At 32.3% G+C, this 21,939-nt stretch overlaps 3 protein-coding genes and 1 long non-coding RNA gene across 9 annotated transcripts; 2 read left to right on the plus strand and 2 right to left on the minus strand.

The window, feature by feature from the left end:
* The first annotated feature begins 2,939 nt into the window (after positions 1 to 2,939).
* On the plus strand, positions 2,940 to 4,100 carry LOC123904905 (F-box protein At5g49610-like). The gene has a single exon (XM_045954510.1). It carries the CDS (start codon positions 2,940 to 2,942, stop codon positions 4,098 to 4,100), a length of 1,161 nt encoding a protein of 386 aa, XP_045810466.1.
* Positions 4,101 to 5,247: 1,147 nt separating this feature from the next.
* On the minus strand, positions 5,248 to 7,328 carry LOC123908413. 2 transcript variants are annotated; one of them, XR_006809621.1, is made up of 3 exons: positions 7,241 to 7,328; positions 7,009 to 7,048; positions 5,248 to 5,580 (listed from the first exon to the last, which is right to left on the minus strand). It is a non-coding gene; the product is annotated as an uncharacterized LOC123908413 (long non-coding RNA). The 2 variants fall into 2 exon arrangements; XR_006809622.1 differs by having other exon boundaries at positions 7,009 to 7,042; positions 7,241 to 7,326.
* An 8,939-nt stretch (positions 7,329 to 16,267) lies between these two features.
* On the plus strand, positions 16,268 to 17,428 carry LOC123904906 (F-box protein At5g49610-like). Its single transcript, XM_045954511.1, has one exon. The coding sequence runs from the start codon at positions 16,268 to 16,270 to the stop codon at positions 17,426 to 17,428; it is 1,161 nt and encodes a 386-aa protein (XP_045810467.1).
* Positions 17,429 to 18,574: 1,146 nt separating this feature from the next.
* LOC123908087 lies at positions 18,575 to 21,939 on the minus strand. Of its 5 annotated transcripts, none has more exons than XM_045958598.1 (3): positions 20,298 to 21,931; positions 19,598 to 19,809; positions 18,575 to 19,315 (listed from the first exon to the last, which is right to left on the minus strand). In XM_045958598.1, exon 1 carries the CDS (start codon positions 21,535 to 21,537, stop codon positions 20,422 to 20,424), a length of 1,116 nt encoding a protein of 371 aa, XP_045814554.1. In that variant the 5' UTR covers positions 21,538 to 21,931; the 3' UTR covers positions 18,575 to 19,315; positions 19,598 to 19,809; positions 20,298 to 20,421. The 5 variants fall into 5 exon arrangements, with proteins under 5 accessions (XP_045814554.1, XP_045814552.1, XP_045814556.1 ...); XM_045958596.1 differs by having other exon boundaries at positions 19,598 to 19,827; XM_045958600.1 differs by having other exon boundaries at positions 19,581 to 19,827.

The raw sequence follows: 21,939 nt of genomic DNA on the forward strand, positions 1-21,939 counted from the left end.
CGTAATTATTTATTTTGATTCTAATTTATATGTGTGACGTCTAGTACTAAACAATTGATGACACATAAGCATATACTGTAGGTTCCATAATAGCATATCTTTATTATTAAAAAAAAAATAGCATATCTTTACTTAAAAAAAAAAGGGGTTTTCTAACTTAGACCCTAGTTAGGTCTAAGTTAGCAAGGTGCACCTTTTGAGTTGGACCAAAATACCCATTCTTTTAATTTTTGAAAGAATAGAGCAACAGGGGCATTTCTGTAATTTTACATAAAAAAAAAAATAATGACACGCGCCCCCACCTTCTTAAAAATTAATAGACGTGGATCCAGTGTCGCGCGCGTACGGAAGGACCATGGTTACAGACCGTTGATTTCCATCAGACAGCCAAGATGTGATCTCATTAAGGCTGTCTGATTGATCAGACAGCCCAGATCATCCTACCATCTTGTCTGCGCCACACTAGATTATAAGCTGGAGAGAGAAAATTTTACTTTTGAAAAAGGCAGCCACGTGTCAGCATATGAATGGGTCTGCGTGATTTTTTCCATTTTATGCTTTAAACTCGATTATTTCGTCGTAAATTAATTTTTTATTTTTTAATTTTTATACCAGAATTCATAATTTTTTTTTCTCTACAAATAGAGACTTGGTTTGTTTGATTTGGACACCGAAAAAAAAACGCAATTTTTCACTACTTTAAACTCGATTATTTCGTCGTAAATTAATTTTTTATTTTTTGTTTTTTATACCAAAATTCATAATTTTTTTTTCTCTACAAATAGAGATTTGGTTCGTTCGATTTGGACACCGAAAAAAAAAAACGCAATTTTTCACTACCTTAAATGAGATAAAACGATAATTAAAAACTAATGTTTGCTTCTGAAACCATTTATCTGGTACAATGGTTTCAGAGAGTTGTAATCTGAAACCATTTTGCTGGTAGAATGGTTTCAGTAAGTTGATTATTAGTTATTTGCTTCTGAAACCATTTAGCTTGTAGAATGGTTGCACATAGTTGTATTCTGAAACCATTTTACTGGTAGAATGGTTTCAGTGAGTAATTTATTAATTGTGTTTGCTTCTGAAACCATTTATCTGGTACAATGGTTTCAGAGAGTTGTAATCTGAAACCATTTTGCTGGTAGAATGGTTTCAGTAAGTTGATTATTAGTTATTTGCTTCTGAAACCATTTAGCTTGTAGAATGGTTGCACATAGTTGTACTCTGAAACCATTTTACTGGTAGAATGGTTTCAGTGAGTAATTTATTAATTGTGTTTGCTTCTGAAACCATTTATCTGGTACAATGGTTTCAGAGAGTTGTAATCTGAAACCATTTTGCTGGTAGAATGGTTTCAGTAAGTTGATTATTAGTTATTTGCTTCTGAAACCATTTAGCTTGTAGAATGGTTGCACATAGTTGTATTCTGAAACCATTTTACTGGTAGAATGGTTTCAGTGAGTAATTTATTAATTGTGTTTGCTTCTGAAACCATTTATCTGGTACAATGGTTTCAGAGAGTTGTAATCTGAAACCATTTTGCTGGTAGAATGGTTTCAGTAAGTAGATTATTAGTTATTTGCTTCTCAAACCATTTACCTTGTAGAATGGTTGCACATAGTTGTATTCTGAAACCATTTTACTGGTAGAATGGTTTCAGTGAGTAATTTATTAATTGTGTTTGCTTCTGAAACCATTTATCTGGTAGAATGGTTTCAGAGAGTTGTAAACTGAAACCATTTTGCTGGTAAAATGGTTTCAGTAAGTTGATTATTAGTTATTTGATGAGATTAAGGTAGTGAAAAATTGAGTTTTTTTTTCTGTGTCCAAATCAAACGAACCAAGTCTCTATTTGTAGAGAAAAAAAAATTATGAATTTTGGTATAAAAAATAAAAAATAAAAAATTAATTTACGACGAAATAATCGAGTTTAAAGTAGTGAAAAATTGCGTTTTTTTTTCGGTGTCCAAATCAAACAAACCAAGTCTCTATTTGTAGAGAAAAAAAAATTATGAATTTTGGTATAAAAATTAAAAAATAAAAAATTAATTTACGATGAAATAATCGAGTTTAAAGTATAAAATGAAAAAAAATTAACGCAGCCAATTAAAATGTGACACGTGGCCTGCCTTTTAAAAAGGCTTTCTCTCTCCGCGTGTTCCTCTCCACCACGCGCGCCTGTCGGCGCGTGTTCTGCACGCGCGCGTTTTTTGTCAAATGAGAAGCTGCCACGTGTCTGGGGGGGGGGGAAAAGAAGTGGGGGGCCCGTGTAAAATTGCAGAAAATTACAGAAATGCCCCTGTTGCTCTATTCTTCCAAAAAATTAAAAAATGGGTATTTTTGTCCAACTCAAAAGGTGCACCTTGCTAATTTAGACCCAACTGGGTCTAAATTAGCAGCCCCCTCTATATCTTTGTTAGCAATTTATTTCTATTTTTTCGAAAAAAAAACTTTAGCTATATTTACACTGGTAAATCGCGTATGTAGATAAGTTATCTTTCTTAAAAAAATAAATGAAAAGGTGTTGCTTTAAAAAAAAAAAAAACTTGTTTCCTCTTATTATCAATAAATAAAATCTTGTTAAAAGATAAAGCTAAAAAAAATCTTTTGTTAAAAGAGATTTTTCCGATTTGAAAATATTTTTAAAGATATTAGCGGAGATTTATTTTCTGTTATTTTAAAGGAAATATTATCTGAAAAGATTTGCTCTTGATAAACATTAAGTGATAAATCTAGGGTTGTATATCTTTCAAAGTTCACATGTGTACTATATATACATGCATGCCTCAGTATAATGTGCATCTAAAAACTATTCTAACCCATATCTTGATAAGAAAAATTAGCTAAGTCCATCACTCTCTTCCATCTTCCTCCGTCGTTCTACTTCTTGTGTCTATTTCACCTCTTTCTTTCTTTTCTCCATTCTTCTCAACAATATGGAAGTGCCTCAAGACATTGGTTTTGAGATATTTTCTTGGCTACCAGCAAAGAGCATTTGCAAGTTCAAATCAACTTGTAACACATTCTCTAAATTTTCGGAAGAAACTCTTTTTAGAAAAAAGCAGACTCAAAATTTGTTTGGGAGGGATGACACGTGCTTATTCATTCAATCCGATGAAGTTAGTCAAAGATACATCCCAAAAAGGATAGAGTTATATTCCTTACCTAAACACCAAGAGTCTTCTGGTGCTCCTAACAATGTTTTGAGTTTCCTATCAAAAAATACAACTAGTGTTATAGCTTCAAGTAATGGTCTAGTTCTTTGTCACAACATTAATGATCCACTCAAAGTTTTCATATGCAACCCAATAACAAAATCTTGGTCTTTTATTCCAATCCCAGAGTCACTTCAAATAAACAATAATTTTGCTAATGCAAAACTCATGTTACATTGCTCTTTAGACGACTACAAGGTGTACTTTCTTTTTGAAAACACAATGGAATGGAATCCAACTTATACATGCAGTGTTTATCATGGTAAAGAAGGTGTTTGGAAAACAATGGAACGTTGTTTTCTACCCGGTGGAAGGGACATGAAATTTGACATGCCTGTATTTTACAATGGAGCACTTCACTTTATCTCGAATAGTGGTGAATACTATGAGAGACCTAGTCCTTTTTATAAGCCGTATATAATGTCTTATAATTTAGAGAATGGAATCTCAACTATGTTTAGGTTGCCGAGAGAAGCCATAAGAGATTGTCATCGCCCATGTAATAATATGGGCATATTCAATTGGGGCAAAGCGTCAAACTCGAATGGATCAATCTGTTTGGTGAAAATAAGAAAGTCTACTTTTACAGTTTGGTATTTAAGAGATTATGAGTCATGTTCTTGGGAAAAGGTTTTTAAAATGAGGGTGAGAGCAATGGGGTTGAAGGAGAAAGATCTTGATGTTACATCGTTTACGGTTGTGAACGGTAATCTTTTAGTGTTTGCTACAAATGAAAGGGTTTATAGTTGTGGTTTGGATGACAAAAGATTTATGGTTATCGAAGAAATATGCCAACACAATTGTGGATTCAACCCCCACTTTATCTCCTACTTAGACACTTATCGTTCGTGTGGGATTAACGCCAAAACTATGCCTTGCTAGAGATTTATGCTGCCGCATGGAATGCATCTGTAAAAGCTCTACTGTCAGCAGACATAATATTGTTAGTGTTTTTGAGAAGTTGTATTATTTGTGCCGCAACCAAGTTTAATATTGTTAGTGTTTTTGAGAAGTTGTAATATCTAATTTCATTTAATACAAATTCAATGCATAATTAGTTTTGATCTTTGGATTTATTTGTTCTTTTTTTTTATATATAATATAAGTTCATTGTATTTATTATCTTAATTTACTTTGAAATTTATCTTGATAATAGTTATTAATTATTTAACTTTACTTCCTATTCCTATTAGTGTCTTTTATTTTCATCAGTAGTGTGTTATTATCAAGTTTTCTTGGCCTATTAACAGAACTTATTAATTTCATGACCATGGCTCTGTTGCTTAATTATCTTGTAACCAATAATCAAATGCTATGACAAATGTTTGAGCGGAGGGAAAAATCTTATCATAAAATAATAACTGCATATATCTTTGTCTCCAAGTTTGTTACCGTTCACACCTTTCTCCTTCTCCCCAAAAATCGTATAGCATAACTGCATAGTATATCTTTGTCTCCAAGTTTGAAGATCGCTTGTCTTGAGATTTGGGATGTAGTTATTGTTATTAATTAAATAATTTTTGGTAAATTTTCATTAATGTCATCTCAGGTAGGAGTAATGTTTTAGCTTCAAGTAGTTACTGTTATTCCAATCAAATTCAGTTAGTGTTATAGCATAAACTTTTCCTATCAAATGCAACAACAAAATCTTGGTCTTTTATTTCAATCCCAGAGTCACTACAAAGAAACAATAATTTTACTATTATAAAACCTTATGTCACATTGCACGTTAGACAATTATAAGGTGTTTATTCAATATACTCTTTTCACACTCACATTTTACTATTATAAAACCTTATGTTACATTGCACGTTAGACAATTATAAGGTGTATATCAATATTTATCATAAGGATATTTCTGTCCTTATAAAAACCAAACAATATATTCAATATACTCTTTTCACACTCACATTTTTCTCAATTTTCAATTGCTTCTCATAATCAAACACACTTGTAACAAACTACAGAGGAAATTAAAGAAGTGACATAGCTCTCTTTAATAAAAAGAAAAAAAGACATTAACACAAAATTCAGAAACATCCAACCACGTACCGTAGGTTTAATCAAATCTGAAGCAAAAGTAGCCGAAACCAAACCCTCCCATAACAGCAACAAAAATGTCTACTAGCAATGAATCAACTAAGTCAAGACACCACATAACATAACCACCAATGAGAGCCAACTGGATTTACACAAACAAACTGTAATCTAGACACAAAGCATTGTTGTCTTGTCTCAGAAGTCCTCATCCTCGTCCCTGATCTCAGCTTTCTTATGCGCCCCCACGATACATCGCCATATATGTCCTAATTCTAGCCAATCATTCCCTTTTTGCAGCCAAAAATGCCTCTCTCTGTGCGAGCTGTGGGTTTAAAGATTGATATTAAAGAATTCATATATGCAAAAAAAAAAAAAAAAACTAAAATTTTGAAACTTGAATCAAAAGCATTGCTAAAGGCCTCATAAACTTTGTTAAGATTTTTAGAAAAACTTACGATGTTCCTAACAGATCTTTCACGAGATCTTTTTCTACCAATTTTGCTCACATACTGATACATATAGAGAACTAGAACGAGTTCCCGTATGAATCGATGCACATGATTCTCCAGCTCGTTAATTTTAGCCAGGATAGTAAACAATGCCTCTCTCCCGGCCACAGTCGGCTGGTTTAGTAATTTATATTAAAGAATTAAGGGTTAAATATGCAAAAGGTCCCTATACTTACGAGTCATTTGAGTTTTAGTCCCTGCATTTTAAAAACATTTCATTTTGCCACTGCACTTTCATTTTACTTTAAAAATGGTCCCCAGACCTTTTTTTTGTTGTTGAAATGACACATTTTTGATGATCTGTCACTGTTGACTGGACTTTAGAATTGCAGTGAATCGATCAAAATACCCTTAAATAAGTAATTTTTTAAAAGTAAATAAAATTGACACATCATAAAAAAATGTGTCACTTCAACAAAAAATGGGTTCAGGGACCATTTTTAAAGTAAAATGAAAGTGCAGTGGCAAAATGAAAGGATTTTAAAATGCAGGGACTAAAACTCAAATGACCCGTAAGTGCAGGGACCTTTTGCATATTTAAGCCAAGAATTAAATATGCATGATGAAACCAAAATTGTGAAACGTGAATCAAAAGCATTGCTAAAGATTCCATGAATTTGTTAACAGAAATACTTGCCTTAGTTTCTTGATTACATAAGTTGCCTTGGTACGCCACAACTATAAAAACGACAATTATTCAAGTTCCGGTCCCGGACCACATATCGACTCATAAGGTAGACTAGTTTGAGTTTGCGTTTGAGTCCAACAAGAGAAGGCTCTTCCTTTGTGCACTCTACTGTTTGCTTCTTAGAAACATCTATTAATATATTTATTGTTTCCATCAAATAAGAAAGCACATATCAACAGTTGAATATTAGGCAAACTTTTTTTTTAACTCGGTATCCAGCCCTAAGACAGACTAATCCGAAGAGACCAATCACACCGCCCAATTGTGAGGCACATTTAAAGTGAGGTTTTTTTTTTCTGTTCTCTGTATAGACTAGCCCACCGAAATTGGCACCAGTGGAAATCGAACATGAAACCTTGAGAGGAGCATACCCCAAGGAACCAAGCCAACACCACTGGATCAACTCAAGTGGATTAATATTAAGCAAACTTATTTTCACATTCAGTTGCCTAGTCTTAAACGAAGGCAATAAAGTAAGAGAATCAAGAGAATTTAAAAATATGTATACATAGAACAGATTGATAAAATTAAAAAAAGGGGTGAATTGAGTTACCCATTTGGACTTGTGAGATGATGATTGGGAGAGACTGTTCCTTCCAATTCCAATAGGGCGGGCATGCAAAATTAATATAAAAGAACAAAATTAGTGTCTAGGGTTTAATTCCATCATAAAATTTCTCAATCAAAATCTTTAACAGCCAAAAAAGCCCCAATTTCAAATATTTGCAGGAATCACATAACAAAATTCAAAGGCAATAGAAATTATCAAGTAGAATTGAAAATACCTTGAGTTGTGCGTGCGGAAAGAGCGAGCGAGATGAAACCCTCAAAATGAGAATGAAAAGGTTACATGTACATTCTTTTATATTCCCTCCTGTAATTTTTTAACTCATTTTCTACTAACATAGAATATTTAATGTAAAAAGTTAACTGTTTTTTATAGGCTAAATTGGATTTTTGACCTCCTAAGTTTTGCAAACTTGCGATTTTGGCCCTCTAACTTTGAAAATAACATTTTTGACCCTTTATGTTTATCCGCTTTTGCAAAAGGTCAATTTTGATCTGGTCAACGCAAACATGGCAAGTCACTTAAGTGACTCATCTGCCATGTCATCATTGTTTGTTACTTAATAATCTTCCCGTCCCATTTTATAAGACTTCATTTGACTAGATGCATTATTTATATGTCTTGTTTTGACCATATTTTTCTAAAAATATATAAATGTAAATATTATCATATAAGATCTTGTTTGATTTGTTTCGACGCGTATTTTCAAAATATCAAATTTCTATAATTTTTACTAATGGACAATTAAATATATTCATAATTAAAGTTATGCATTGGTGTACGTGCAGTGATCAACTAGTTCATATATTTTATGGAAATGTGATAAGTCAACGCATTGAAAATTGAAATGTTTCACTTTTTGGATAAATTATTTCTTTAAATGAAATACTTAAAGAGTGCTCCGAAGACAATGTTTAACATGACCCTATATTATATTAGAGAGGGGGTAACTTTTTCCTTTTAAATTAGCATCACACTAGCTAAATATAACTAGGAAATAAAAGATAACTAACTTTCACTAATACATCCAATATCACTTAGAAAAGTCTTCAGATTTTTATCTGAGGACCCATCTTCCTTCAAAGCTTCCCTAACCAAACTCTACCATTTGTTAGCATTCCTTCTTAGTTCCTCTCCTTTTTCTTTTTTCCCGATCACCACTTTCAAACACTCCCTAATTTCCTTAGTTACGGGTCAAAATCGCAAGTTTATGAAAATTAGGGGGACAAAAATACAATTTAGTCTTTTTTATAAAAACAACGAGATGTAAGGTGGTGATTTGAGTTTTTTATTTAACAAAAATAAATTCAACTCATATCATTAATAAATAACTTTTGATATAAAAAAGAATCGACTTGAAAATACAACGATTGGTCTTAGAATATACCGTTTTAGTTAGACTATGAGCAACCATATTCGTTTTTAGCTTTGACAAACTTCATCTTAAAATTAAAAACCAGTAATAACAAATATTTAATATGAGAAATGAACATTCTAAATTCAAATAATTCATGTCACATAGATGAAATAGCTTCAACAACCGGAATGATTTGAGTTACACATTTGCACTTGTGAGATGATGACAATTTGGGGTGAGACTCGATTGTTAGTGTTTCTTAGAATTCCAATAGGGCACAACTAATATGAGAGAACAGAATTCTTAAAAGCTGCAAGATATGAATGCTGCAAGATATGAATGGAATATTAATATGTTAAAAAGTATCAAAAAGGCTTTTTCTAATATGAAATATTTGATCATGTGGTGCACGGTGCATCACTTGTCAATAACTCGCCATTTAAAAAAAATTGTCAATAATTCTATAACGAATACAAAGTATACAAAATTCACCGTTAGATTGAAAGTTTATATAATATAGATCATCCATACAGATTTTTTAAAAAATTAAAAATCATTTGATATATTATTAAGATCCATCAAAATTATCAATTTATGAATTTTTATTGAATAGCGTTAATTAATCACCTTTTCTTGTGAGCAAAGAAAAAAAAATGACTATAGTTCAGGAAAATTAATTAGTCTCGCCTTTTATTATAAAAATTCGTCAAATAGTTTTTTGTTTTTTACTAAATTTTCTTTTTGACAAATGTTCAAATATTTTTTATCCCCTAAATCTTCTAATGTTTAGTTTCAAAAAATTAGTCAAGCATTTTTATTTACCAAGCCAGGCCTAATTATAACAGTGAGAGTTTTTTTTTTTTTTTTTATGGAACAGTTTGATAAGGAGTTGAGGATTTAAATGTGATTATTTATTTTATTTTATTTTATATATACCATTCAGTTTTTTCCATCTTTTTTAGCATTGTATATGTCACGGGTACTTAGTATATAAACTTTTTTTTCTCGTTAATAGGATATCTTTAGGGTTGCTTGTAGTTCGGTTTTATTTGAGGTTTAATTCAATTTTTGAAGCTAAGTATAGAGATTTCGAACGAGTCCAATTCGAAAGTGACTCTCAAGTGTTGGTTGAGGCAATTCGTACCAAGAGGTGAGACAACTAAGAGTTTCTTTCAATCGTTAATGATATTATTCTTGTTATGTTATCTTGTGCAAATTTTGAAGTTAAGTTTATTAGAAAACAAGTGAATTTGGTTGCTCATATGCTAGCTAGGGCGGTTATTTCTTGGACTATAGTTTCCATAGATTTGAAATTATTTCTTCATGTATTGAACTTTTGGTGATTAATAAAATGCATTAAGTTTGTTTCATTCAAAAAAAAAAATTGACCGGTTTTGATAACCAAATTACAAATTGTAATTTTGTTTATTAAATATTAATATTATAAAAACACTATAATACAAAGTGTGATTTCTTTTACGAAATAAATAATAAATTTGATGTAAAATATAGTAACATAGTATAGTATAATAAAAATTATAATAAATTTTAGAATTACAATTATCAATTATATTTAAAACATATGAAATAGTAAAAAATAGATTAAATTAAACTAATAAAAAGTATTAAAAAAAATAAAAACCAATGAATAATAGCTTTGATGTAATATATCATATTGATAAAAAGAAAAATAAGTACTAAAATATATGTATGTAGTTTGGTTCGGTTTGGATCAATTTTAAAAAATCAATTCAAAATTATTTGATTCGATTCAACGTATTTTACAAAAGGACATCTAAATACATCCAAAATTATTCGATTTTTTTTACGGTTTTCGGTTTTTTGGATCGGTTTGCAATTTATAATCGGATTGGTTTGATTTGAGCACCCCTGGGTATCTCTATGTGTAACTATAAAGACTATTTCCTCGAGTCTTGTAGACTTAAATGAGTTGCAAACTCTTGTCCTAAAAGTTTTAAAATTGTTGCATACTTAGAGTTAGATGACACGGAAGCATATCCATGATAAGAAAAATTAGCTAAGTAATTGATCACACATAAGCATATATTCCATAATAGCATATCTTTATTATTAAAAAAAAAAAAAACATATCTTTACTTTAAAAAAAATACCTCCATACCTTTGTCCCTATACCTTTGTTAGAAAATTTATCTCTATTTTTCGGGGGGGAAAAAAAGCTATATTTACACTGGCAAATCTCGAATGTAGATAATTTTTTTTTTTAAGGACTATGTAGATAAGTTATCTTTCTAAAATAATAAGAGAAAATTTTCATTAAAGAATGAAAAGGTAGTTATTTTTAATTTGTTTTTATTTTTCCATTAAGAAAAGGGTGTTGATTTTTTTCTTTTTTAGGGCCTGTTTGGCCTACCTTTTTTAGATATAGAAGTTCTTTTAATCATAAAGTTAGAAATAATAGCTTTTTAACTAAAGTTAAAATTGTTTGGTAAATCTTAATTTTTTATAAAAAAAGAAGTTAAAAGTTGTTTTTTATTATAATAGAGTTAAAAGATATATTTGATAATATATTATTATTTTTCTAAAGTATAGAAACTGTTTTTTCTTTTTTTACTATAGCTTTTAGAAATTGTTGTTTGGCCTAACTTATTACTTTTAAGTAAAAAGAAGAGGAAAAAAAGCTAGGTCAAACGAGTCCTTAGTATTAAAAAAAAATGCCACTGCTACAAAAAAGCCCCTTTAATAGCGCTTGTTTTGACTTTTGATAGCGTTTTAAAGCGCTATTACTGATACCGCTATTATAAGTCTGGGTGCCTATAATAGCATTTTTAAAGCGCTATCAAATGTGTATTTTTAACAGCGCTTTTAGTAAAAAGCGCTATAGTATGTTGTTTAACACTGCCCAGGATATCTTTTGAAATGACGCTTTAATAGCTCTTTGCTATACAAACGCTATCATAGATACATATTTAATAGCGCCCGTGTCCAAAACGCTATTATATGTCCTCTTTTAGGTAAGCTTTTAATAGCAACCATGCAAAAAGCGCTATAGTATGTCCTCATATTATTATTTTTTGCTTTTGACATGCTCTGGAATTTAGAAAACAAATACCTTTGATTTTCATTAATCACAATCAAATACATAGTCACAATCCATTTGTTACAACACAACTATTCTAGTTACAACACAATCCAGTCACTAATATTGACAGGACTATTAACACTAGAATCACAGAAGACTAAGTGGCAAAAACATATACAAACGAAGACTCCATATTGACTAGAATCATAAAAGACTAGCTAAATGGACAAAACATATAGACCAAGACTCCATGCCAGGATATGAGGCAACCCTTCACAAAATAAACTTCATTCTTTACTATGAGTCTTTGACATATCCTGCATCATCTCAACAAAAAAAATATCAAAACCAACTCTAATCAATTCAAAATTGCAACTTGCATAGAGAAGTAAGACCACGCAAATGTCAAAATATACCAATGTAGATGTCAATACATGCCATATTTAACCTCAGATGCACCCAACAACTCTAGTATGGAAAATCTCCAACCCAAGCACACAACAACAATCAATATTGCTCCATAATTTGATCTGATATTGTATCTAATTTAAATGCATAAAATAACATTACAAAGGTATTCCTTATTCCACACACATACAAATTCACAACTATAAAAAATAATATTAGATATGTGAGACAACACTTAATTATTGGATAATTGGTAGAGTACTTGTGATGAACACAACCAAAGTATTGCATTTACCTGGGTTATTCTCCAATTCTAATATCTAAATCACCAAGGCAACTTCCAAATGATACTGAGTTGCACGCTATTCTCTTCCTCTATGTTCACATCATGTAGTATACTCAAATTAGATAGAAACAAAAATGATTAACAAATTGAACAAAATCTTTTGCAAAATCATGCTTTACAATTGAAATGTGCTCTATAACTGAACATAAATAAGAACTTAAAACATTTGGACCAACTGTCAATATTATAATTAGTATTCCGATTAAGCTTGTGATGAACAAGAATGAAATTTTACCTAGTTTTCGGTAGCATTTTGCATTTGCATTAGAAATTCAATTTGCTACTTCAAGACATCAATTTGTGAAACTTTCTCCTTAAATGCATTGATTTCAGCCTGTATTAACAGCAGCAGAAAAATAAATAGACATTGGTATAAGTTGAATTCCATGTTTATAGGCTCTAGAGGAGTCTGAAAATAGAAGAAGTCTAAACCTTCTGTTCATCCAACTTTTGTTTGATTTTCTCTGTAGCCCTTCTCTCTTCCTATTTCTCTTCTTTTCTCAAAGATAACAACCTGCAAAAGGAAGCATAATTTTATTGTAGTTGGCTGCATTCAAATTAAAACATAGGATGTGAGACAACTAGGCGAGTCAAACCTCTTGTTTCAAGTTACTCCTCATCAACTCGAATTCTCTCATGAATAAGAAAACAAAAGATGAAGTGAACTACTTCTCAAATATTGATGGCAAAACATGTATATGGCAGATTGAGATTCATACCATGATATTAGGATATTTGCATATTTTTAACAAGCTATGGTAGTCTTATTAGTGACAATCAGGAAATCGCAGATTTCTCTGCACAGGTACATAAAGATAAGTAAGCAAATACATCAATTTTTCAATAATAGACCCGCCACAAGACACTAAGGGACATAGACTACGCACTGAAGCCACAACCCAAAACAAAACCTGAGAACTCTAGAAAACTGCACACACTAAACCAATTAACAGAACAAGACCCTTCACACACTAAAAAACTCGAAATTCTAGAAAATTCATCTTCACTATACCAAATGGCTAAATAAGATAGTGACAACTGATAGTACTAACATCCATAAGTTCTTCACCGCTAAAATCCATAGTTGGATAGATAAGATATATAACTTGTTATAATTATTAATATGGATCTCGGTCACTCCCATCATAAATTTAAGCAAAATGGTTGGTTAATGAGTCACTTTTTGAGTGTTCTGCATCACAATTCAAATTTAGGCAACAAAACTACACCTAAGAAAGAATGAACTGATGAACTAAAAATAAGTCAAATTTTTAATGAGTGACTTTAAGTGTTCTGCATACTACTTTGATGTAAGAAGTGGAATAAGCTTCTATAACAATTGAAAATCAGAGTAGATATAGAACAATGAACTAAAAATAAATGCAATTGAAAATCACAAATTTAATATCTTCCACTAAAAATCACAATTGTAAACACACCACTACAGTTGAAAAAATAACAGGTGATTACCAACACCCAAAAACAACTTTGTCTTCTAAATTAAATCAATTTTGCAAATTCAATTGTAAGCATACCTTAATGACGGCAGTTTGAGTTGTGAAAGCACGACAACAAACGAGTACGACTACTGACGGTTAAATTCGTGGGTTATTGGATTAAGGTTCTTGGAGAGAAGATGATTTTTGGGTTATGGGTTAGGGTTCACGGTAGTTTATGGTTTCTTGGATATTAAGATTGACGAGTGTGATTGGGAAAGATGAGTTGAACGATTAATCTATTAAAATAAGACATGGCAAAATAATTGATTTTAATTGGGTGAGTGATTGCCTAATGCATATTACGCTGTATGTGCATACTCTTTTTTTCTAATTTTGTCTAACTCTGTCTAACTCCAACACTGCGTGATAAAATATATAATTTTTTTATGATTAATTTTGTTCAAGTATTAGTTAAAAGTAAATTATTGATAGTTTTAAGTAGGGCTGTCAAAATGGGTCGGGCTACCGGGCCGGCCCATTAGGCCTATATATTTTCACGGGTCGGGCTTCATAAATAGCGGGTCGGGCCTTATTGGGTCATGCCATATCGGACCAGGCTTTTCATGGGCCGGCCCACGAACTTTTGGGCCGGCCCCTTAAAGAATTTAAAAAAAAATGTTAAAAAAAAACAAACTGAAATTTTGATTTTGAAACAAAAAGATATTTTTTTTTAAGAAGAAACAAAAAAAAGATATTTTGACCCCTTAAATTTGTTATTAGTAGGATAATTATCTTTTAAATTTAAAATAAATTAGTTTTTATCTTTTTTAAATTTATTTTTCTATTGTAAGCTTATTTAAAGGTCATTCATACATTTTTTTTTAAAAAATCTGCTTTTGTCAAAAAAAAAAAATGCTAAAAAATAAAATAAAATTAATGGGCCGGCCTATCGAGCCATGTAGGCTTTTGTTTATCGGGCCGGACATAACGGGCCGGACCATAATGTTAACGGGTCGGGCCAGGCCATGCCCTTTAAATGTTCGGGCCCCCCCGGGCCGGGTCAGACCAGGCCGACCTATTTGACAGCTCTAGTTTTAAGTTACTTAGTACACGTAGAATATTATTTATAGTATGCAATTTAATTTTTTTATGGTTAAATTTGTGTTTTTTATTAGTTAATTTTTTGTATGAAATATAATTTTATTAATTTATATATCATAATTTTTTTACGACCCCCAAAATTTATTTTTTGGTTCTGCCACCGACATGAGTGGAGAAAGAGAGGCGTAGGAGAGTGTTAAAATTCTGCTTAGAGTGAAAATGAATGGAGAATGTAGATATGTACCCTTATAGTGCTATCACGTGCAATTTAAGTATAAGTACTGCTCTCCCCTCCACTTGACACTTAGACATATACTTGTGTTTTACATCATAATTTCTTCGTGACTTATCCCTTAAAGATATTTTAGGTTTCACAATTATTTTTTTTAAAAAAGTTAGTTTTGGCCCGTTAACTACTGTTAATCACATTAGTTATTTCCGTTAGTTTTTGAACGACTCATTAATCCCAACTCACATTTCTAACCAATATTACTTCTAGGGTCATGCTAACCGGTGCCCCCGGGGCACTGGTTAAGGAAATCAAAATTAGAAAGTTTTGAAAAGAAAATAACACTTTTTAAACTTTCGAGAAGTTGACTGCACAAATTCCAATGCCAAATTACTATTTTTGCATCCTTAACTAGTGCCCCGGGGGCACTGTTTAGCATTTTCCTTACTTCTATTAATTAAAGTTGTGATGTTACATAATCATAAGAGAATGAGTATCATGGATTAATTACGAGTCTTCAATTTGATTAAATAAAATAGACGGTTAATCAAACTTTAATTTAACATTTAGTGTCAACAAATCATAACTTTTTTTTTAATTAATTTTTTTTTAGTTTGAAATTGATACAGTAAATTTATAGTTTAATTTCTATCTAAATCTTCTCATGTTTAGTTTCAAAAAAACAAAAAGTCAAGTGTTAATTATCACAGTTTGTTAGGGAATTGAGTGAATTAAATGTGATTAGTTATTTTATTTTTACTTGTTTGCTTTCCAAGTTTGCACCGGTCACATCTTATTCCCCAAGGCGCGTATCCCACCCTATTTCATATCTTTGTCCCCAAGATATGGTGTGTGGTTTGGGTAAATATAAACTCTTTTTAATTACTGTGGTAAATCATGCATGTAGATTATTCACAAAAAAAAAATCATGTATGTACATCGCTTGTCTTGATATAAGTGGTTCTTGTCATCAATTAAATATTTTTAGGGAAATTTTGGTCAAATAATGAAACGGTGCGACTAAAAAAAAAAAAGGAAATTTGTTAAACGAGATTTTTCCAATTTAAAAAAGATATTCAAAGATATTATTTGAGATTTATTCTATCTTTTATAGGAAATATTATGTGAGAAGATTTGCACTTGAGATAAGCCTAGGGTTCAAATTTCAAATATATATACGTATGCAGCCTTTGTGTAACATGCATCTCAAAACTAGCTAACATTACTCCATCACCGTCTTTCACTTCTTGTTCTTCTTCTCTTTCGATCTATCCCTCCTTTTATTTTCTTCCTTCTCAAAAACATGGAAGTACCTCAAGACATTGCTTTTGAGATATTTTCTTGGCTACCCGCAAAAAGCATTTGCAAGTTCAAATCAACTTGCAACCCAATTTCCAAATTTTCGGAAGAAACACTTTTTAGAATAAAGCAGACTCAAAATTTATTCGGGAAGGATGACACATGCTTATTCATTCAACCCAATGAAATAAGTCAAAGATACGTCACAGAAAGGGTAGAGTTGCATTCTTTACCTAAGCACCAACTGTCTTCTGGTGCCCCTAACAATGTTTTGAGTTTCCTATCAAAAAATACAACTAGTGTCATAGCTTCAAGTAATGGTCTAGTTCTTTGTCACAACATTGATGATCCGGTTAAAGTTTTCATATGCAACCCAATAACAAAATCTTGGTCCTCTATTCCAATCCCAGAGTCACTTCAAACACAAAATAATTTTGCTAATGCAAAATTCATGTTACATTGCTCTTTAGACGACTACAAAGTGTTTATTTTTGAAAACACAATGGAATGGGCGCCAACTTGTTATAGATGCAATGTTTATCATGGCAAGGAAGGTGTGTGGAAAACAATGGAACATGGGTTTTTACCTGGTGGAAGGAACATGGAATTTGACATTCCTGTATTTTTCAATGGGTCACTTCATTTTATCTCGGATAGTGGTCAATACTTTATGAAACCTAGTCCTTTTTATAAGCCATATATCATGTCTTATAATTTAGAGAATGGAACTTCAACTATGCTTAGGTTACCAAGAGAAGCCATAAGAGGTTGTCATCATATCACATGTAAGATGGGCATATTCAATTGGGGAAAAGCTTCTAACTCGAATGGATCACTATGTTTGGTGAAATTAAGTAAGTCTACTTTTACCGTTTGGTTTTTAGGAGATTATGAGTCATGTTCTTGGGAAAAGGTTTTTAAAATGAGGGTGAAGGCAATGGGATTGAAGGAGAAAGATCTTGATGTTACATCGTTTACAATTGTGAACGGTATTCTTTTAGTGTTTGCTACAAATGAAAGGGTTTATAGCTGTGGTTTGGATGACAAAAGATTTATGATGATTGAAGAAATATGCCAACACAATTGTGGATCCAACCCCCGCATTATCTCCTACTTGGACACTTATCGTTCTTGTGGGATTAACGCTGAAACTATGCCTTGCTAGTTGCTAGGGACTTATGTTGCTGCCTGGTTAAGTGGGATTAACACAATTTTGGTTTGATTTGATTGTAAAATCCTTATTATTGAATTTCATATTTTAGCTTTTCGTATATTTGTGCCGTTTTAGTGTAGTTATTGTTATGTCTAGGCGTTGTCTTGATGTGTCTCTCTTGTTTTTGTTTGTTTGCCTTATGCTTTTTGTAAGCCTCTTGTAAAAGCTTAAACTTGATCCGGTTAAAAAAACAACAAACTATACCAAATTGAAGGTAATTAAAAAAAAATTACTGCGTTTATAAAACAAATAATGATAAGTTACTTGTCTAACAAAAATTTACTTATCATAAAGAAAAATTTTCAATTTTGAATAAAAAAAACTAGTAATGTAAATTATGATGCGGGCAAGTCAATTATGATGTGGGCAAATAACATATTGATTAAACAATTACACATGTTATTCTTACTTAATTAAATTTCAATAATGAATATAGTACAAAAATTTAATGTATTATATAATAGGTTGATTGAGGTAAATAACATTTTAATGAACAGAAATATTTTGTAACATGTTTTTAAAAAATTAAATAATAATGACATGTGTACTTCGATTAATCTACATGTCATTTGTCACATCATCAAAATTGACTTTAAATTGAAGTGGGGATCGAAAGTCAAGTATCCCTAAATTATTTTTCGCAGAAAAATCCAGACAAACTTAATAGATCTCTAGTAGTGATATAATGCCATATTTACCGATGAAATTAGTTTTCAAGTACATTCCAAAACAGTTCAATGGATATGACCGCCCTTTTAAATTCAAATGCATTTGCGGTTTGATCAAAATGCATTTCCTCAACAACAAATTATTGGCAAATAAAAAAGAAAGAGTGAATGAGGATAATTGAGGAATGGCTCCATGGGAGGATATAGGCTAGAGCACAATGCATCCAATCTTCTCCATGGTTAAAAGTCAAAAACATGTATCCAATCTTTAATCTCAACCATTGATTACTATAATGGTTAAAAGTAAACTTCTCCATATGGTGGAAAATTTGATAACTTCCACAGGCTAAAAATCATGCATCTTTAAAACTGCGTAAAGCAAAACTGCAATTTAAACCTTTCAAAGATTATGCAGACTTTGGAAGTAAAGAACGAAAACAGCGACGACAAAACAGTGTTCATTTCACCATGATGACGAGTCCTGTAAGCTTACTTCACAATATACAGTACAAGACAGTGTAAAGAGAGAATGACTGATATCAAACTCCAATGACATGATAAAATGACTTAGCAAATCTAGGGAGCATGTAAAAGTAAAACCACTATGTGAATTAATCCAGATGAGGAACCCAAAAAATAAGTATCTGGGCCAAAACAAATAGGAAAAATATGAAACAAAAATATCTCCCTCGTTTGCTATGCTGCTGTCGCAGATCAGGCAGCTCTTAACTTTAATTTCCTATCCTTTCTTTCCGTGATACCAAAATTCAACGTACTTTCGAATAATTTATTTTCTCCATTAAATAAAATTTGACCAGAACCCTAAAGAATCGTGTTTCAGGGTCTTGCTTCCCTTATTCTTCAATTCATGCAGGCTCTGATCTTCTCTTTGTTAAGAACAAAGGAAAGAAAGGAAAAATAACTGAATGCAACAGCATAATGCAGGACACACACATCATTGGTGAATTCCCCAAACCAAAGTCTATATAATCCATAAACTGTCAATCTCTCCTATCATCTGCCCTCAAGATTGGACAGCCAGCCTTTGCAGATGCTCAAAGAAAACTTGAAGACTAACATCATCGGTAAAGATTACATCTGAACCAGCAGCCATCTCGTGCGCATTATTATATGTAGCTGATGGATTCAGCTTTGCTAATAAATATCTAGCCTGTTAAAGACAACAGTGAAACCTTGGTAAGTTTCTAGTTATGAAAAATGGATGTATGTATGTTGAAGATTGAATACAAGATTTTAAGTTATTTTTATATTTGCATTTCAACTACTTGAACACAGAAACAATATAGAATTGCTTCTAACAAAATCACCTATGAACACAATGTTTTCGTTTGAATTGAAACCAGTGTTTATACAAACAAGTTAAATTGTAAATCATTGTCAAATGACTGAAATGGAACACAGCACACCAAACATACTACAGAACTATCAAGACCTGCAGCAGGTTGGCATTGATTCTGTATTGTATTGTGACAATATGCTTGGTTGTTCCGCATCATTTTCCACGTTCTCTACCCACCGGTGTGGTATACAAGTTACTGTGATATACTTAGTCCCCCCCATGAATAGCTTTCTTGCTGCATCTCGTGGTTTTCAATTCATACAAGGTTTGCATTTGTAACCTTCTCACTGTATAGGTGCTTGAATCTGCAAAATTGCTAGAAACTGTGGTAATGTTAGTTGATCATATAAAAATTTAGACATTTCCCTCCTGCTCCACCTCTCTTTCTTTCCCCTGTGTTCCCACTCAAACACGTTCAGGATATGCCCGACACAACAAAAATAGAGGAACAAAATTAATCACCTTAACAGAAATCATTTCCAACTTAACTGAAGATTAGTAAAGACACACCGGTGAAAACAATATACTCCAAAACCGACATTTTAAAAATGAGGATGTCTGGTTCTATTACATGACAATGTATAAACAAATAGGAGCACCATGACACAATATCTCACTACTACCTATAAGTTCTGGTTACTGATTTTGAAAGAGTAAAAATAGATATTGTTGGCTGGAATGTCACAGCACGTGACTAATCAAAACAATACAATACGAAGCAAAACAGAGAACCGATCAGTTATTAATTTCATTATCAAAGTTACGACGGCCATTCTTTAAGTAACAATGTTACCTAAAAAATTTGAGGACCAGACATGCCATTTTTGCACACACAAATTTGTGTGAAGTAGAAGGTCGAGTGAGCTTCACAAATAACATGGATTGTTTTCTGCGATTATACAGTTCCAACATCATTATCATCCGTCTAATTCCCACCAAGCACCTTTGTCATCCTTGTAGTCATCATCAACATCATCGAAGATATCTTCAATATCATCATCTCCAGATGTTTCACCAACTGCATCATCCAGGTTGAGTTTCTTTTTATCCACGTCATGATTGTATGTCCACTCCAACCTTTTCAATATATCACGATCTTTCCAATTTTCCACAACGGATACATCCTCCTTCTTATCCTCCCCCGTCAAAATTTCCTCCCAAGAAAAGGCAGTATCAGCAGTCCTTTTCAAGACCCCGTCACTACTAATATCCCCAATAACAACAGTCTTGAGACACCGTAGTTTTGCCTCCTTTATTACATCAACAAAATCAGAATCATCGGAAACAAGAACCACACACTCAACCCGCCTATGATCCATCATATCCACCATATGCTTTTGCAACGCAATATCTGCAGCTTGTGGCTTATCCAACACAGTTTGAACCCAAAACCCTGCCCGTTTCAGCTCATCTGCCAAACCATACCCAACTTTGGGAGTCAAAACAGCACTCGCAGCCTTTTTATACTTTTCCATTTTCATAGAATACTTACCCACCAATTTCACCTTCCTACTCCCTCTAGCCGACTCTATCTGATTCACTCTTTTTGCATTCTCACGCTGATGCAGTTGCTTGAAATGATTAACAAGCTTTTCATTAGTATAAAATTTTCTCCCACAAACACAACAAACATGAGGCTCATTACGCTTGATAACACCCTTATCCTCCAAACCAAACAACATTTTCCGCTCTTTCCTCATCTCCCGAACAACATGAGGGACATAGTTAAACGTGTGGCTATTCGCATAAGCAACCATATACCGAACAACACCGAACGAAGCTGCAGCTAGTCTCAGCTTATTAGCAACTTGATAAGGTGGAATTGAATTGGGTGGCTTGTTATCCAAATCCCAGAAAATCCCCACTCTACATAGCATCTCATTTGGTGACAAGTTCGGGTTATTATCAAAATTCCGGCTACTACCCCTAGAGCCAGAATGACAGTGTCTGAAGGCACCATATGTTTTGCAGCTTGTTGTAGGTTCTATTGTGTAGAAGATTCTACGAAATTTGAGGATTGAAATTGAAACCATAAATAACAAGTAGGTTTTCTGTTCTTCTACAAATCAAATATCCTCCGAAGAAAATAACTGAATCCAATCAAGTTTCATAGAATACAGAATGCTAATTTAACTAAACATTGATTAAAAGCACTGCAAGCAATAAAGGCATTTGGTACTTAAGAACATGTCTTACTTACTTACTTACTTACTTACTTACAGGGAGGGTTTTATTTCTTCATTATGATTTGAAGGAAATAGAAAAAGATGGAGAGAAAGGAAGGACCTCGCCTGCAACGGTAGTTTTGGCAAAACGAGAGGATCGAAGAAAGGCCGCCGATGGGTTCTGCGATGGGAGTAAATTTGTGGTCTCGCGACGGAACGGAACCTGCACCTTCCGCGATGTTTATTTTAGCGTTATTAGTTAATATTAGC

The sequence above is a fragment of the Trifolium pratense genome, linkage group LG2 (genome assembly GCF_020283565.1).
Source record: "Trifolium pratense cultivar HEN17-A07 linkage group LG2, ARS_RC_1.1, whole genome shotgun sequence".
Classification (NCBI taxonomy): domain Eukaryota; kingdom Viridiplantae; phylum Streptophyta; class Magnoliopsida; order Fabales; family Fabaceae; genus Trifolium; species Trifolium pratense.